General features: G+C 43.5%; 1 protein-coding gene across 2 annotated transcripts in view; it reads right to left on the reverse strand.

Moving 5' to 3' along the window:
• LOC309403140 (protein eva-1 homolog C-like) overlaps positions 1-12094 on the reverse strand; it is a gene marked incomplete at both ends in the record, with an annotated part of 234238 nt that overhangs the window by 6332 nt on the left and 215812 nt on the right. The window contains 2 exons of one of the 2 annotated variants that reach the window (XM_081997170.1): positions 2523-2693; positions 6772-6936. In XM_081997170.1, coding sequence (XP_081853296.1) covers positions 2523-2693; positions 6772-6936 — 336 coding nt within the window. Of the gene's footprint in view, positions 1-2522; positions 2697-6771; positions 6937-12094 lie in introns of both variants that reach the window. The other variant, XM_081997169.1, reaches the window with a different exon arrangement.

Below are 12094 nucleotides of genomic sequence, written 5' to 3' on the forward strand. Positions count from 1 at the left end.
TTTTTGCACTAATGTTTCCCTTTGGCATTGAGGTTGTGGTCAGGAGCGGCGGAAAGATGTGTGAACCAGAACCAGCCCTCCCTGGCCGCCTGATACCCTGCCTCTCCTGAGCCACTATAATGGCTCCTCTATGGACATCAACAGCTGCTGTGGCTTAAGCTGCATTCAGGGTCCCGAACTCATGTGAGCGCAAAAATTTCCAACTGTTCTGCTGCTCAAATCTGCAATACGAAGGGGGATGGCTTTGCAGTGCTCTAGTTTTGTGCAGATGATATTTGTGTCCTGTGACACAGCTTGGCTTTGAAATCATAATCTAAAACCTCTCCACATTCATGTATAACAGAATAAATCATGCCAAATCCATCCTCTCTGCTAAAAGCAGAGGGCTAAATTACATGCAGCAGATAAAGATGGTTTAGGGCATCCGCTGTTTCAATCCATGGGGCAGCCATCAATTATTTTTTTAAAAATAATGAACTGAGCATAGATATCATTGAGATTAAAACTCATGTAACAGCCATGGTTATATGCACTGGAAAACAAGAGCAACAAGCTCCTGAACACATCACTGGAAACCAAAGTCATGAGCTCTGAGCTTTACCTATTTGACATCCAGTGGCTGTGAACACATCACAAGGAGACCACATCATGAGAGGGCAAGCAAATCCCACAGTAACAAGACAGTTAAAGCCGACCTTATTTATTATTTGTGCTACAGTAAAATCTAGAGGCTCCTGCCAAGACTGACACCTTGTGAAGGGGATGAATCGAGGCCTTGTGCCTCACAAAATGAATGCAAGGTCAAAGAGTTCTGCTGTGGTAAGTGGAAGCAAAGTCCACGGGGCATCAGCAGCAGCCCTGAATCCTAGCCCCAACTGTTCCTGACCATAAATACTACAGCCTTCTGCTGCCCATTACTGTTCAGATAGGGAAAATAATATTAACAGTATTTTATTTTATAGTAAGGTTGGGAATGCACACATTTTCATGTCAAAAAATGGCAGCTGTAGGTAAGAGGGGGGAGAAGTGTGATAGAAGACTCCTTTAAAGTTTGCTTATTCTAATCTTTCCTTAGAGAAGCCCATGCAAGAACAAATATATCCTACTCAGCTATCTTTTGTGAAGAACACTACTAATTCCACTTAAGCTGCCTGCTTCTCGGAAGTGTCATGAAAAGATGGATCCTGATGCCACCATTGGATGCATAGAAAGGCAGAACTTTGGATTCACCATTCATGATCCTTTTAGAAGGACTCTCAACTAAATGTGCAGAAACACTCTTACTAATCTACTCAGAGATTCCAAAATGCAAAGCCCAAGTTAGTTGTTTCAAATCCAAATACTTGTCTGTAGCAGCATGGTGGTATCTCAGGAAGAGCAAGGGGATGGCACCAAGAAAGTATTAGTATTTAATGAATTAGCAAGACTGAATGGCACACAGACATGAAAAACTAGCTCACTAATATTGGAGTTTTAGTTATATAAATCTCTGCTACAGAATAGCATAATTGCATTACAGTAGTGCTAGCAGACTGGCCACAGTACACAGAATTATTAATAGGATGTAGTAAGAGAGCAACACATTAATATTACCAGCGAGGTCATATTGCTTGGCATAAAAACTTTTCATTAAACAAATGGGGAACACCCTGAAATTCCATAAGAAAAAGTGACCACAAACAGCATGTCCTGCCTCAGGATGGTAGTTACACAGAAATCGGGGCCCTCCTTCTGGGGAAAGCAGCAGAGATTGGCCTAAAATATGCTGAATTAGTGCATCCAATGCTATTCAGCCAGTGCTTCCACTCTATTTTTTGGGTCAGTTCTGTACTCTGTAGGCAATCCCTACCGCTGACAAGGTCCCTCATGCGGTTGTGGGATGGGAAACATTTGCACTATATCATCTGTCTCTACTGTACTTTTTGCTACCAATGGTATTTACCCCAAGCACTCAGTAGGGCACACAATCTTTATTTCAACTTTTAAACTGAATCTTATTAAATGACTGCCCCCTGCTACTTGAAAGATACACGTGGGTGAAAGATAAACTGTGATCCAAGGAAATCTTACTCTAAACTCTATTTAAATATACAATTAAGCAGACTCTCAAGTTACTTCATCTTCACACTTCTACTGAAGATAAGCCAAATTCTCTTAAGCAAGGTAATGATCTGAGTGCTACTTATTTTCCAAATTACAGGACAACAAGCTTGCCTCTCTAATGAGCCAGGCTTTGATCTCCGGGAAAATGGAGCATTAGGAATAATACCACATGTAAGATTGCATTGTATTTAACTTCAGATGAGTGCAAATCCAGGGGAAAGCAGAGCACAATAAACCCTGTTATATATTGTCTGCCAGAGCTGCCCTGGTCAGGTCTTCCAAGGCAGAATTTGCTGAGAGACAAATATAAACAGTTGAAAGAGGCAGGTTTAGCCCTAGGTGTCTGTGAAATGTAGGCTTATTTGAGGGTCTACAAAGAGCTTGTGAGAGCGCAGAGAGATGGAAGCTGTAAGACATACCTGTGACAAAGGCATACGCCGCTAGGATGTTGCTGAGCAGTGCCATCTCTGTGCTAACACCCACAGGCTCCATGCTGCTGTTGAACGACGGCAGTTGTGTCTCATCCACGGGGGGCAGGAAAGGGTTGTTGTCTAGAGGGTAGAAAGTGGCCGATCTCCCTTTCTTCTTCTCTGCTTTGAAACAGAAAGGGAATAAGGAACGAGGCACATGCCCCAGCCCTACTCTGCCCTATCCACACCAGGTCAGCATCTGTGTTCAGAAATCTGGAGCTGTTCAACAGCAAGCCACCCAAATTTTGTCCCTTTTTTGGGGGCAACTAAACCTTCTCAGGTAGCTTCAGCTGAGCACATACCCTGTCTGCATCCAGGCAGCATCTTCTCTCCCCCGTCTCCTGCTCTTTCATGTCACCACTTAGACACACCCACCTACGCTACAGCAAATATATAATCAGGTTTCTTTTCTCTTATGTAAATCAAAGGAGCCTTTATCAACAGTGGGTTCAGCTAAGCTTGTAATAAGGACTGGCAAACACAGGCAGAGCCGGCAACCCTCTTCGCTGTAGTGGTCCATCCACACCTGGCAAACAGACGTGCTTTCTCTCCAGCCTTCTTGGGGAATGGCAGACCTGAGTTTATGACTTCCTTCAGAAGCCTGCTCGTATTGTGTTTCACCCAGACACCACTTCCCCTTTGGAGAGGTGAGTGAACATGGGTTAATGATTTGATTTTATTTGTTGAAGACTAGACCGAAGGAGGCAGCTAATTCCAGGAGGCTCAAAGAGACCCTTTCAGACCTTATCAGCTTGCTGCTGAGTGCTCCCTGCACCTTGATCTGCAGGCAGACACCCCCACTAGTCACAAAACACTAATTGTTTTAAACACATGAAAAAGTCTGTGCACAGGATCCAGCTCCATCATCCATATGATTGTTTAACTGTAGCTATTAGAGCTTTTCAGGCTCCTTTCCCTAGGTGTCTGGTTCTGTCCATAAGCAAGCAGCACACCATAAAATCACAGACTTGCACCTGGCTTCCACTTATCTGCAGATATTAAATTCAGAAAGTGGTTCAGGTCCATCTCCAATAATGCCATCAGTGCCATGCACGCAAAGGCACTCCGGCAGCAGCCACAACGCGAGATGGTCTGTGTTCACTGGCTGCCTGAACCGCCTCCTTTCCCTGCAAACCTGACAGCGTGCGATGTCCCGTCCAGCTTCCTGCTGTGCATGCCAGGAAGCGGCTCAGCTCCGGGAAGCAGTAACTGAAACTGAGGGGTGTCAAAAGGAACAGGTAATACTGGATGGAGAGGGGCTGAGTGCATAAACGTGCATGCAGCGATGCCAACTCCTAATCTGCCTCAGAGGAGAAGCAGCGGGGGTGGACATCCAGGTGTTGCTGGAAGGGATCAGCCCCAAGGAATGCGGGCACACTTGTGTCTCTGCCACTGAAGAGCTGCATGGCCTTCGGAAAGCCACATGTTACAAGCTACCAAGGTGTTAATGACTGGCCCTGAAGCAAAGTTTTCAAGCTTGGGTGTGTGAGTGGCAGAAACAAAAGGGAAAAATATCCCAAGAACCTCTTGTTTTAGGAGAATGGAGATCACTGAAGATCAGTCGTACAAATGGAGGCACTGGGGCACAGAGGGTCCAGGGCACACTGAGCAAGAAATCAATAGCAAAGCTTTGAAAAATCTTTTAATTCCAATGCAGGCACCAGAAATACCAACGTGCCCTTTAATCTTTCTTTTTTTTCTCCCTGTCCAGTAAATCTATGTCCATACAAGTGGTTGGATTTTTCTCTACCACTGTTCATGCAAAGAAATCCATGGGAGCAGGGTAAATTTTTCATCTTTTAAAAACTGAACCACTACCCTCCTGAAGATGTCCTGGAGACTTCAGAGCATCTCAAGTAGCACTATGCAGCTAAACTAAGGCAACTGAATCCTGCTATTAGTTGACAGATCTTAGAGAGTCATTCAGTTCTCCCCATAGCAAACACTTACAACTTGAGGCATATGCTCATACACAGACATCTAAGACATCCTGGGGTCAGGAGGACATCCACACAGAGATGGCAGGTATGAGAAGAGAAGTATAGGAAACTCTGTCCCTTCTAGGGCAGCATCTAGAAGCCAGGTGAACACCCCAGGTCATCTCAAATTACACATTTAATATGGGGGTAACTGAATCCTGCCTGAGACATCTACATACTGAGTCTGGCTCTGAACTAGTTAATCTAAAATCCCTTTACAATCAATGAAAACGAAGGGCACCACCAAGTTATAATCTCATACATATTTCATAGCCATGTATCTCATCACAAAGAGGACTGCTGAATTAGGTGGCTCCAGGTTCCTGCTAGGTCTTTGAGAGTTTTCTGCAACTCTGCATTAAAGTGCAGTTAATGTGGCAGGACTGCAGCTGCACAGAGCTGGCAGGATGTGAACCTGGGGCCTCTGCACCATGCTCTCTCACATGTCCAGTTCTGGGTTAGTGACAACCCACCTGCCCCTCACTGCCGATACATTCATGGCATCTTCAAGGACTACGGTTTAAATTATTGCAGTGGGGTTTCCATGTGCACCTGCTAGATCAGCCAGGAAAGGCTCGGGTGGACACCACTTCTGTTGGGTACGAGCATCCCTTGTAAACCATGCTGTGCAATAATGGTGTACTTAGGAGTCAGAGTAAGGCATAACTCCTCTGATGTGAGATATAAGAAGAATCGTGGGTTTTTTTTTTTTTTTTTACTTCTGACTTGTCCAAAGAACAGATGCAATCAAACAAGTTTTTAAATGAATACTCGTCTGCATACACTATACTCCAGCAAAGAGCACCACAAAACCACAGAACTGGTTTTGTCATCTGCCGGATTGTACAAGCACAGACAGGGAAGACAGAAAATGACTGGAGTTATGCAGAAGGGAAAAAACAAACAAACACAATTTTAAAAGGGACATATGTTACTAACGCTATGCGGTACCCTGGTCTGCCATTCATTCCAGGATCATACTACAACACATCCTCTTTCCTCCTTGCTAGTTTTGAAGGCCTCGTCTATGCCTAATCCGCTCACCTACTACTGGTTTCCTCTTCGCCATCCTTTCTTAGCTGTTCCTGGTCACTTGAGCAGTTTCCCTGTGACTTTACACCACAGCTGGGGAAAATTATTTGAGCTAGCAATAAGTTTGCCCAACAACACAGTTCAAGTATAGGAGAGGTTACTCATGATGCCAGGCTGATTTTAGCAAATACTTTTAATAAAAGAAATAAAATGGGGAGATTACAGAAAGGTCCAAATATTTCCTTTTGCTATTTTTGAAACATTCTTTTAGCTTTTAATTTCAAAATGACATCTTTGTTTGAAAAGTAGTGCATATTTTAAAAATGAATAAATAAATGATGTGAAAACTAAATAAAAGGTGTCATTTGTAGAAGTGAAATGTTTAGATGAATGAAAATCAGTTAAGGAATTTTTGGGGTTTTTTTCATGTTTAAAAGCATCACCAGGATCACAACATTTATTTCGGGATGACTCAAAATTCTTTTTCCTTAACAATTTTTCAGTAAGGCCTCTAAACTGACAAATCTGTTATTGCCAACTCTTAATTATCTGTGGACTGATTATCCAAGCTGTGGATTAGCTTTACCAGGAGTGTAGACAAAGTATCTCTGCCCATACCCACCCTCAAGCTGAATCTCTGGGAGCACAGGCTGAGAATTTCAGAAGTAATGTCATATACCATCTCCAGCATGTTAGGAAACACAACGCAAAACCACCGACCAACCCAATACATGCCCACCTGTGCTTCTCCTTTATTCAGATACTGTCCCTTCCTCCTACTCACCTATCCCTATAGATAGGTAAGATTTGACTTCATATCTCTTGCCTTTGTGTTTTATGAAAATAGCATCAGATTTCAAAGATCAGTGAAGAATTTCTCTGTCCCCTGTGAGGCAGACCTACTGTCTCTGCCCTGTTTTTTTCTTTGCCACTGTATTAGATGGGTCTGAAAAGTATTTCTGTGATACGTTTTGATGTGCATGGCCATGACTGCTATTTTAAGAAAGCTGGTGTGAGTTTCACAGTTCACTTTAGTCTGTCAGTGGTCATGCCTTGGAGCTTCTCTTTCTGACTCTGACATGGATGGGGTTTGGCAACAATATAGAAACCCAGATAAGGGAAGATAGAAGGGAACAGCTACTACACCACAGTTAGGTTTGGGCCAACATCGCAATAGTCATAGCTACCTGGGAGAACACGTCCTATGTTGGAAGGAGAGACATCAGAAAGGAACACGCCGTCCCCTATAACATTGGGATCAAACACTCTTGGCCGCAGTGGAAAATGTGGCTTCTGAAATCCTTGATAATTAGTTGGTCTTGGCTGGGTTTCATGCAGAAGCTTCTTGGGAACTGAAAGAAAGGAGTAAGAAGACCATAGTTGTTACAGTGAGTTATTTCAGCTGGTCAGAATGAGAATTATCACATTATGCTATGGGCTCAGCTGGTATTTAATTATACTGTGTGCAGACCAAACAGACACTCATTTACCACTACGATGAACGTTCTCCAAATGCCAGCACAGAGACATTCAATGAGAGAACACTGGAAACTATAAAGTGATTAAGGTACTGTTTATTTACAATTAAGCTTTGAGACTAGACTAAGGGTCAGATTCTGACAGCTTATTTAGACACCATCTTGGAAACTGAAATGCCTAGTAAGCCAGGCTTTGGCCTAAGCCCTAAGATTCACAATACTCCAGCTAGACACCTCTGTTTTTACCATGACAGCAGGCTGGGCAGGATGCCCCACATCAATGGGGATTATAGGGTATGCCTGAGTCGCTGCCTCTCTCCAGCCATCAAGTTACTGGCTCAAGACTACACATCAGAAGTTTCTGTCCACTCCAGATTCACAAAAGCAGCCTCTGGAGGATGCTGTTCATGTGAAACCTTAAACCATAAGTCATCCACCACAGAAGTAAGAAAACCCGCCTGTAAGAAACCCTCCCCACCCTGTGAGATCCAAAATACACTGTTCCCCATTGGGCTTTAGGCTTTAACTAAGCTGGGAAAGGCCCATTCTCCATTCCAGCATCCTGAGTGAAGACTCAGCTAATCCTTGCTGCTCTCCATGTTTCCTCAGCCACAGCGTTAGCAATACGCAGGCGAGGTAGGTTAATACGTGACAGTTTTTTCAGGACATTTATGGCCTTTTCTTTGGACCAAAGCATGCCTTAGTAAGAAGAGTATTTTCTCCTCCTTGATTTGCAAGGTCAGCTCTTCAGCTCTAGATCTAGGTAAAAGAAATCAAAGTTGGTGTAGGTACTTCAGTGTACACCCACTGAAGGTGAATCCACACAGTAAATTCACTAATTTGCCCTGTAGGGACAAAGCAGCATGTCATTTATGGAGCTGAACCAGTTCTCTGCCTCAGCCACAGCCAACACCTCAGGCTATTTCAGAGTAAAGTGCTTTTCTATACAAAGAGGAAAAAACACATATACAGGCCGTTCTGCTCAGAAATTAGAGGAATAGACTGATGAAAGACAAAAATAAAGAAATTAAAATTTCCAGAGAAGAAAGATTATTTTCCCCATCAGTGACTGTATACTAATATATACATAAAAGCACCATTTTGTCACTGCAGACAACCAAGGCTTCACTGTGTTAAAGACACAGACTGTTGAGAACTAGGCACTAGTTCATTAGACCCAAGAGAGGATTTCTGGGATGCTCAGCTCTCCTTTCTCCAAATCTAACAGCAACTGCCTCTCTCGTCCCAAGCTGGCTGCCACCTCCCAGTGCTTCAGTTTCCCCACTGCTCTGTTGCCGACCATGCAATCTCTCATCTCCACTCTTCACAGGGGCGTGAAGAAACGTAATTAAAAATGCAAAGCACTTTGAGATCCTTGGCAGAAGCATGAAGGAGGACTTGGAAGAGTGCAACCCTGGAACAGAAAGGAAATTCCTGCCTGCCCCCTGCAGCTAATCAGCTGCCAAGCTGGAGCATGAGATTTAATCACACCCATTAAATTTGCCTGCATAACTACAAATATTACTGGTGGGGGAAGTAATCCAACCACCTTGTTTACATTGTGTTCAACTTATTGTATTTGCTGAGGCAGAGAAAACTGTAACTATATTTACGGACTGACCTCCTATGTTAGGCTGCCAAGATATCAGCACTGAAGTTCTTGCATTATTAGTAGAGTCATGCTAGGTCAGGAAACAGACATAAAAACCCCACAGCTTCTTAATATCAAAGAGCTGGCACAGCAGTTTCTAGTGAAACCTGAACTGGCAACTGTCCTCTGATGGGAAGGCAGCAAAAGAAACACGTCCCCTCCTAGGAACTAGACAGAAGCAAGGGGAATACCTGTGTCAGAGAAATACCAGAAAGTTTGTGGAAGAGGTGCATAGAACAGAGATTATCCTGCAAACCACACAGTCAGGGAGAATTGCAATTCTGGGTGCCTAATTTGAGGCACCCAAAGGGACCCGATATTCAGAGGGTGTAAAGCTCAGCACCCTCCAAAAATAAAAACCCCTTTTGCTGTATGTCAGGATGAGGACCTGAAAGACATTTAAAAGACACAAGTCAGTTTTCCCTTACACACTTTTCATCCAAACTGCGTCCCAGTAACCATTATTTAATCATTATTAAATAATTATATGCATTCAATGAAGAAAATTAAGCAAACGGAACACAGAGACAAATTTTTAGCAGATTTTGGCTCATCTTTCATGTTTCAGACTGGGTATTCTTCACAAACTTTCACCTTCCAGTATTTATGGCCATCTCTGGGGCAGAACACAGGCTGGGTGGAGCTGCATCTTTCTTTGAGAAGGTGACACCACTTGACACTTAAACATTTGAGCCAAATGGGGAAAAAAACCCACACCTTTTCCTAAGCACATCCAGGGAATTGAGCTACGGTTTTCCCACCTTGGCATCTGTGCCACCACCACTATGAATGTTACCTCTGCGACCAGGAGAGGAGTCAGAGTAAAACAAAACATTGCTAAATGAGTCAGCAACTGGTCAACAGCATCTCAAGGAAGAGTGGAGATGAAGTATTCAGAGGGAAGCATTCATAGAAACTATTTATTGGCATGGCATCTTAATGGGGTAGGGTTGTGCTGTTGTGCCTTTGGGATGGCTGAGGAAGTAAGATGACTACCAAGTAGGCATTTGGTGCCTAAATACGGAGGCGGCTATGAAGAGACATTCCCAAAAGCAGGCATGTGCTTAATGTCTATGATTAGCAGGCACTTTGGTACTTTCAAAAGTCCTAAGAGGTGCTTGTCTTCATTTGAGCAGCTAAACCCTTTCAAAACTCTGGAAGCAACTTAGTGCAACACAGGATGTCTACAGCACATGAGCCTAGGACTTTTCCGTTTCAATTTCAAAAAAACAATTTTTCTCTGTGGACTCCATAAACATCTTGAGGACATTTTGCCAGGAAGGGCCCGTCTTGGCAAAGAGTAAATAGAGTGGCGGCACACAGCAAGTCTGTTCTTTCTCTAGTTTATACAATACTAAACCAATACACAGATTAGATAGCTTGATTTAGAAAGATAGTAAAATGGAAAGGCTTTCTCAAGTGCAAAACACCTCACAATTTCCAGTTAGCTTCTGTGTGGCAGCCAACTCCACAAGAAAGATTAAACATCTGGTTCCTTTGAAATATCCTCCTTAAATCCTCCACAGAGGAGTGCATCTAACAAAAAGCATGGCATGAACTGAAGCAAGATGTCAGGAAAAGTTATTTATGATTAAAACCACCAGAAGAAAAAGTACCTGGGATTTTAGTCTTATCTCAGCATTAAGCACAGAAATCCTGGCAGGGAAGGGCTGGCACTTGGCCTGCTCCATTCAGTCAAGCAGAGAAGTTAAAGCAACTCAGTCAGTAGAAGAAGTGATGTATGTGGACAAGAGGGGAAAAAACAGGGCCTTCAGTCAAAACATTAACATGCCTGATAGTCAGGAGCCCTGGAACTTAAAATGCACATGAAAAATGGGCTGGGATCATCTGGAAGAGAGAAGATGAGTTGTTCTGGGGACCTCTGGGGACCTTCGGTCTCTCAGGAGGTTGCAATCAGCATTGAGATGTGGGTATTTATCCAAATGATAAAAATCTCTGGTAACTTGGGTTGGGCAGCTGGGCAGCACAGGCAGAGCTGTTAACTTTTAGGATGGCAAAGCCATGCTCTGCCACTCACCCCAGGGTCTCACTCAGGCATCACTGCATGGACTCCACATGAGCCAGGACTCGATCTGAAGAGCGAAGTGTCGCTGTGACACTCTGAAGGCACCGGCAGAAGGCGATTCTGGGTTATAAACCTTCAAGGGAGCTCTTGGGTCAGCAGGTTCATTCCTGTGCCGTTACAGGCTTTCAAGTCTTTATATAACCTCTGTGTGTCCCGGCTACGAGCTTCAACTGCTCATCTATCTGAGTCAACATCATGCTAGCAATAATTGTACCAGTTCTCAACCCAAGACCTGTATTACCCATTTGCAATGAATTAATCGTATCAATTCCACAACAAAACCTCACCACCACTGCCTGCCAGCTTCACCCCTACAGGAGCAGGGACAAAGGTAAATCAAAGCTGGAGTGTGCTCTCACTAGCAAAGCAGACCCATCAGATTTGGATACAAGCAACCAGCAGGACAGTGTGAAAAGGCACATGTTGGTGCTACTGACAGTATCCTTATTTGTACTTGGTGGAGACTCCTTCTGCTGGGATTTTCACACAAGCACTCTCTTGTGTGGCCAGAAAACTGAGGGCTGATGAAAATAAAAAGTTACTGTGCCTACAAGCAGCAAAATTCTGAATTATGGTGCTAAGATGGAAAAAACCAGCCAATACCCCATCTCTTTGTTCATCGAGACCACTTGCTGTACGTTTTCTACAATTTTGATCTATCTAGTTTTAAACACTCCAGTTCTGGAGCTTTGGCTAATTGTCACACGAGATTATTTTGCAGAGGAATATTGCTCTTTCTGAGGAATTCTCTTTCAATATGCTGCTGAGTGTTTCAATTTAAGTGCATATAGTATTTCCATAATCAAAACATTTGACTGCTGTAGCCCCCAAATTTTACAGATGGGGAATTGGCTCAGTGACAGAGTTTTGAACGTGTTTAAATATCAAAATGATTTGTTCAATCTCACAGAGGGAGCCTGTGCCAAAGAAAAGAAACAAATTCAGGCTCCCTATATTTCAGCCTCGCACTCAAACCATTCCCTCTGTTTGCTAATTTGATCATTTGGTGTTTCCTGATGCTTGCTCAGTCCTAAACATGCTGAGACTTCCACTCCCAGGACCCAATTATCCCCTGACCTCCATCTTCACTGTATATACAGATCAGTCAGCTGGAGGGGAGATCAATGAAAGCTCAGTCTTAAAAGCATACAGACAGGGGGTTTGTCATTCTCCAGTCCTCTGCTATATAGTCACTTGTGCATTTCCAGCCCATAAGGTTTTCTCTGAAAGCTCAATATGATTAAAGCAGATCTGCAGGACTTTCAGCAAATCCTCCTGTGAAAGCTTGCAGCAGA

The sequence above is a fragment of the Phaethon aethereus genome (assembly GCF_964289735.1).
Source record: "Phaethon aethereus genome assembly, chromosome: 3".
Lineage (NCBI taxonomy): Eukaryota > Metazoa > Chordata > Aves > Phaethontiformes > Phaethontidae > Phaethon > Phaethon aethereus.